The 7,070-nt window shown below is 39.4% G+C and overlaps 1 protein-coding gene across 1 annotated transcript in view; it reads right to left on the bottom strand.

Moving 5' to 3' along the window:
• Positions 1-6,803, bottom strand: part of MYO16 (myosin XVI) — a 451,497-nt gene extending 444,694 nt beyond the window's left edge. The window contains exon 1 of the mRNA XM_041730888.1: positions 6,548-6,803. Within this exon, the coding sequence (XP_041586822.1) occupies positions 6,548-6,773 (226 nt within the window). The 5' untranslated portion in view covers positions 6,774-6,803. The remainder of the gene's footprint in view (positions 1-6,547) is intronic.
• Positions 6,804-7,070: the final 267 nt, after the last annotated feature.

Consider the following 7,070-nt stretch of genomic DNA (forward strand, 5'->3'; position numbering starts at 1 on the left):
TTTGTAATTTGCAATTACAAAAATACAACATTCATAAAATTAAACAAAAATTCTGAATGGCTTCTCAATAATATAATCCAAACCTTAGCATGAATAATATATTGTCCTTTGAAAAAGTATAATTGATTCTTTATACTCAGCCAAAGAAGGCACTTGGAAATAAGAGAGAAAATGAAATTATTTACACAAAGATAGAATCTACAAAGTTTGAAATAATAATTTAAATGGAAAAAAGGTTGTTCTTATGGCAATATGTTTTACTGTCTAAATTTTTTTTATTATTTTTCTTTATTGGAGTTCAATTTGCCAGCGTAAAGCATATCACCCAGTGCTTATCCTGTCAAGTGCCCCCCTCAGTGTCTCAATTTTACAAACATGTACATTTCACTATTTGAATAGTTTAAAGATCAGTGAAAATAGGATTAGCATAATGAAATAAACATTTTTTTCTGGATACTTTTCCAGAAGTAAAACATATGCTAAAGAGGGGATAATGTTTACCTTTTCAACGCAATTACATGCTTTAAATTTGCAAGAGATTAAAACATTTCCTTGGAGACAGTGAGGTCTATTGGTACTCATGTGGGAGTTCCCAAAGAAGATGAAAAACTCAAAAAGTCACATTTCATTTATTCATACTTAGGTCAGCTCCAAATATAGAAGTAGTATGTCATCTACTATGTACTGAATTTTTGTGCCCCTCCCAAATCCATGTATTGAAGCTCTAAACCTCAGGGTGATGATATTAGGAGTTAGGGGCTTTGGGAGGAAATGAAAGCTAGATGAAATCACAAAAGTGTAGCCTCCATTATGGGATTAGTACCTTTAAAAGAAGAGGAAGAGACCAGTACTTCCTCTCTCTACCATGTGAGGATACAAGGAGAAGGTGGTCATCTACCAGGAGGTGGCGGGGAAGAGTGCTCTCACTGAGAACCAAATCTGGTGACATCTTGACCTTGGATAAAAATTCCAGAACCCTGAGAAATAAATGTCTATTTTTTTAAGATTTTATTTATTTTAAAGATTTTATTTATTTATTCATAAGAGACAGAGACAGACAGAGAGACAGAGGAACAGAGAGAGAGAGAGAGAGAGAGAGGCAGAGACACAGGCAGAGGGAGAAGCAGGCTCCATGCAGGGGGCTCAATGTGGGACTAGATCCCAGGACTCCAGGATCATGCTCTGACCTGAAGGCAGATGCTCAACCACTAAGCCACCCAGGCATCCCAATGTCTGTCGTTTTTGGTAAGGCTACTCGAGCTAAAACCCTAAGTGGATAAATATCTTAATTTAACATCATAATGTACTTAATAATGTACTTAAAATTTTAACAATTGATTAGAAAGCCAAACTTTCATGTTGAGTTCTAAAAGTCATTGAACTATTCTTCATCATTTGATGTTAATGCTGACCTTAGTTACTGAACATCATCTTTGTTTACATTAGTAATAGAAACTATTTCCTACAAGTAAAAAAAGTGATAGAAGTTGTCTTCCTGAAGACATTCTTCTCTAGAATCTTTTGAAATATTTTTTTGTGTAATTTATGTCATAAAGAATAAACAAGATAGTATATAGGAAGGGTTTATTAGAGTTTGTTGTGCATAGCAACAGTATAAAGAACATTTTGTGCGGGGGTGTGTGTGTGTGTGCAATTTTTTTCTCCTGCTTTCTATTATCCCTGTCACTTTAAATGCCTTCTATTGGTCATTATACCAAGCAATATGGGAAACTTTACTGACCAGTTCATTATCCCCCTTGCAATTCCAAAAGCAATTTCTTCAATAAAATGCAACACAAAGGGCACTTGGATGGCTCAGTTGGTTAAATGTCCAACTCTCACTTTTCAGCTCAGGTCACAATCTCAGGGTTGTGAGATAGAGCCCCTCTTTGGACTCTGTGCTCAGTGTAAAGTCTGTTCAAGATTCTCTGTCTCTCTCTCTTTCTCTGCCCCTCCCCGTCCACTCACATACTCTCTCTAAATAAAAATAAATAGATCTTTAAAAATATAAAAAATTAAAAAAATAAAACCCAACTCAAAGTTGATCATGGATCATTCAAACCAAAAATTACTCCTTGCTTCTTCTGAGTGGAAAAATCAAATCTGACAGCTTGCTTAGATTTTAGCATCTTTTATATCAATGATCATATACAAACAACATGCTATACATACTGCACAGTCATGTACTCCACTTAAAAATAGATGTTAATGTGTCCTGGCCAGGCCTTGACAGTTAACAAACGATTTCAAGTAGGGAGGACATCTGAGTGCCTATTGATGAGGTTATGTTATATTCCTTAAAAAATAGTATCTGTCTATACACGTAGAATGTGTGAAGGCAAAGTGGGGACAAACTGTACTCTAAAAACTAGAGGTAATTTTTAAGGTAGAAAAGTAAACAGCTAAGAATAAGAACTCAGGAATGGAGAGGCCAACTCACTTCTGAAAACTTTGAGTCACATGTGATCCTTCTGTTTTTGTTTTTTATATATCATTCTACCTGTAAGTCCTTTGTTTTCATCCCAGACATCCGTGGTCCATGGATCCTCCCACAGGTACATGTTCTCCTCTTTCCTGGAGCTGCCAGCCCTACCCCCTAACCTCCCTCTTCTCTGACAATCAAGATTCCATCATCAGTAAGTGTTGGAGGCAGTAAGAGAGCCACCATGAAGTTCCCATCACCACATCCACTATTTGGCTCCATCTCTTCTCCCATTGCCCTTGTTGGGAAGTCCTTGACCCTCTCTGCACAGTACAGCATTGGAGGCACACTGGAATAGTACCCTGGTTGAATCAGAATCTCTATGGTCAGAGCTGACATACTAGAATTAAAAATAAAATCAGCGAGACCAAACCCTCTAGTAGAGGACCAGAGCTCATCAGCGCATGCATGCACAAAGCCCTTGCTCCAGAGATGTTCTTCCCTTACTTCCATGTCACCAGTTTTTCCCTCCCAAAAACATGATTTGTTTCCACATATACACATGCTATTGTTTCTCCCATCATTAAAAAGCTCTCTTCATTTCTTTTCCTTCTGTAGCTACCTTATCATTTCTCCCCTCTACATAAAACTCCGATCAATAGGTCTCCTTATTCTTTGCATCCATTTTTGTTTGCCCACTCTGTCTCCATTGCTGTCCACTCAATTTTTGCTACCAACAATTCACCAAAACTGATAAACTCTGTATTTCTAAATGCAATCGTCGATTCTGTCCCCACCCTCCAACACTGAGCAGCAATCTTTGGCAGCTAATCACTTTCTTTGAAAATTTCACATCGCCTAGCTCCCAGGACAGCTCCCTCACCTCATGTTCCTCCTTCCTTTTTTTTGTTGCTCCTGGTGGTTCTACCTCATTTGGGAATTCTTGAGCTGCTTACATTTTTATCTATACTCATTTCCTAAGTGAAATATAGTCTTTGGGCTTTTTTTTTTAAGACTTTATTTATTTATTTGAGAGAGAGAGTGAGAGAGAGAGAGAGCACTGCACAAGTTGGGGGTGTGGAGAGAGAAAGAATCTCAAGCAGACACCCCACTGACTGTGGAGCCCAATATGAGGCTCAATCTCACTACACCGAGATCATGACCTGAGCCAAAATCAAGTTGGGCTTTTTTTTTTTTTTCAAGTTGGGCTTTTGATGCCCATATGCCATATGCTCATCTCTCTCCAATTTGCATCTCTAGCCAGCATGACACCCCCTCCTATTCTGACCTCCTAGCTGCATTCCTAACTCCGTTAATAACATCTCATCCGCCTAGTTGTTTGGGCCAAAACAAAGTTGGTGGTATCTTTAAGTCTGTTACTCCCTGTGGCAGGTAGGATCTGAGTTCCATAATTTTCCCCTTAGTGTCATGCCAGTGAATATGTCACAGTGTCTGGGAAAAAGAATTAAGGTGGCTAATTGATGATCTGACCTTAAAATAGAGAGATTATCCAACATGATCCATGTGAGCCTTTGAGACGGAAGAAGGCAAAAAATTTGGTCAGAGAGATGCAAAGACAGAAAAAGAATCTGGAGGAACTGGAAGCATGAGAGGGACATTCCATCTGCCCTTGCTGACTCTGAAGATGGAGGAGATGCTAGGATTGAGGGAATGTGATGGCCAAAACTGGACAAGTCAAGGAAAGCAATCCTCCTCTGGAACCTCCAAAAAGCATCACAGCCTGATGATACCTGGATTTCAGCCCAGTGAGACCCACCCTGGAATTCTGACCAGAACTATAAGAGGACACATTCATGCCCTTTACAATTACACACTAAAGGAGTAGTAATTCATTACAGCAGCAGTATAAACTGAAATACTCCCTATCACCCATTCACCAGCATTTCCCGTCAGCTCTAACTTGGAAGTATATGCCCAAACTGATGGTTTTTCACTGTGCTGTCACTCTGCTTTGGTCCAAGTTACCATCATTTCATGCCCAGCTTACTGACAGAGGCTCCCCAAAGGTTTCCCTGCTTCTGCCCTCAAAATTCTTCATTCAAGTCACAATGCATCAGCCAGGCTGGTCCTGTTAACCCATAAGTGATACCAGGTCTCTCTTCTGCTCAAGACCCTGCAAGAGCTTCAGAACTCAGGGAGCACAAAAGCCGGAATCCTTCCCATGACCTTTTTAGCCTGCCATGTTGGCTTCTTGCCTTCTGTGCTCCCCATTTATTCACACTGGCTCCTCCCACAGGCTGGGATGCTCCCCCTGGTTGCTCTGCACTCACCTGAAATGCTTCTCCTCAGATACCTGTATGCTTCCCTCCTCACCCTCTCCAGAGGTCTTCATCCCCATTTATCGTTACTATGCATCTAACTTTATCTTATTGTTTATTGTCACAGACCAGACAATGGGGCATCACAGAAATAGATATTTTTGTCTCCTTCCCATTCATAGCCGCCTAGCTCATAATAAAAACTAACTAAATATTTGATAAATTAAGTCAATTTTCCAATGGAGTACAGCTGCTGGGTCAGTTCTTGTATCCTACAGATCTACATCCATGATTAATCTTTGCTAAATACTATTTGCAGCATGTAAAAGTTTCTTCTTAGGAACATGCAATGGCTCCCATTGTGTTCTGCCTCAAGAGCAGGCCTTGAAGTATCCACAATCATCCTATCTCCCTCAAATCACCTTAGTAGCCACCCTCCTCACCCCTGCTCCTTTCAGACAGATCTCCATGTTGGGCACCCAGGCTGGGTGGCTATTCACCACACAGCCTACATGTGGTTTCTTCTTTCCTTCCTTCAGAGTCCCTCAAAGATCACCTTCTACTGCCCAACCCTTCCCATTCTACCAGACTTCATTTTTACTAATTATTTTCTACTTTATTATGAGGATTTTTTCTTCTCTACTTAATTTAGAGGTTTTCTGAAAACAGGACTCCTATCTCTTCCTGTCCATCACCCAAGTGACATGGCTACCTCATTATTAATTCAGGTTTTATGACTTCAATGTTTTCCCAAAATATTACAATAGAGAATATATATTATTAAATATATTATATGTTACATATTTTAAATAGTTCCTCTTGGTCTCTGGGTTTGTTATTTTACTACTATTAATTTTTCTTAACACTAAACTTGGGCCTTATTTGTCCTGCAGATATTTTACATAAGAGATTTTATAACTTTGCAAATTAATCTCTTTGTTGTTGCATGACTTTTAAATCAGTATAGGGCATATATCTGCCTGCATTCTAATTTAGACCTGCTCTTACAACTACTCCCTGGTGAACTTGGACAAATTGCTTCCCTCTTTCACTCAACACCACTGGGATGTCCCGGGATGAGCAGGAGGGTACAGTGAACCTGGCTGAGAGTGCCTGGAGGTGCTTACAGCTCCACAGAGGGGATGACCATTAAAAGAAGAGCTCCAAGTAGGACAAGAATAATAAAATGAGAACTAATTCCTATTCCTATGGTATTCCTATCCATGAATGAGATAATGAATTTTTCAATACAATCTCATCATCAAAGGAAACAATTTCATTAGGAGAACAAGTTTCATTAAAAATTTAAATGAGCAATTCACAAGGAAATCACATGCTTTCCAGGTAGGTGATTCTTTCAAAAATATATAACAACTTTACCAAAATTTTGCATTTCGTTTATCTTTACAAGGAGACTTGGAAGTTTTAACTACGTTCATTAGAAAGAAGATTTTTCCCTGACAATTTCAGATCTTTTTTTTAAAAAACCCTAACATTTAAAAGAAATACTATCCTCATGTTCCATCTCCCTTTCTGATATTTCCTACTCATTTTTTCTCCTTTCCCCTTTGAGAGACTCCTAACTCTAGGAAACAAACTAGGGGTGGTAGAAAAGGAGGTGGGCAGGGGGGTGGGGGTGACTGAGTGACAGGCACTGGGGGGGGGGGCACTTGATGGGATGAGCACTGGGTGTTATTCTATATGTTGGCAAATTGAACACCAATAAAAAATAAATATATAAAAAAATAAAAATAAAATAAAAGAAATACTATCCTTCATCTCCCCACCAGGAAACAACAAACAAAAACCATGAAAATCCGCATCAGAAAACTTTTGTGTCATGTACCTTCTTTGTCATCGTGGTGGATAATTGCATCCTGTATCATGTCAGCAAGGTTAAAGTGAACTTTCTGATTCTTCCCATGCTTCAGCTTTTTCAGGAATCCTTCCTGCTTCTGAAAAGCCTTCTCTCTTTCATAGTAGGCTTTGATCTGCTCACAGCGCATGCGCTTCACCAGCCGCTGCCTCTGGCCCAGGGGAAGGGACTCCAGCAAACACTGGTCAATTTCCATCTCATGGGTTCGAAAAACATTACATAGCTGAAAGCAACCTGCAAAAGACACAGTGAGAATGTCACTAGACCTATTACATCAATACACGAGCATTACAGAGTGTAGTTGATTGCCTACTGCCCAGCACAGAAGAAGTGAGAGACTCACTCACTGGTCTTTGTTGCTTGACATGCAAATGGCAGAGCCCAGCTCACAGAAGCAAAGTTAGCTGATGTCTTACTCAAGATCGCATGATAAAAACTAATAAAATTAGAGCTAGATGTGTGGTTTTACGCAACTTAATTATTAGCAAATCAT

Source organism: Vulpes lagopus, chromosome 16, assembly GCF_018345385.1.
Source record: "Vulpes lagopus strain Blue_001 chromosome 16, ASM1834538v1, whole genome shotgun sequence".
NCBI classification, from domain to species: Eukaryota; Metazoa; Chordata; class Mammalia; order Carnivora; family Canidae; genus Vulpes; species Vulpes lagopus.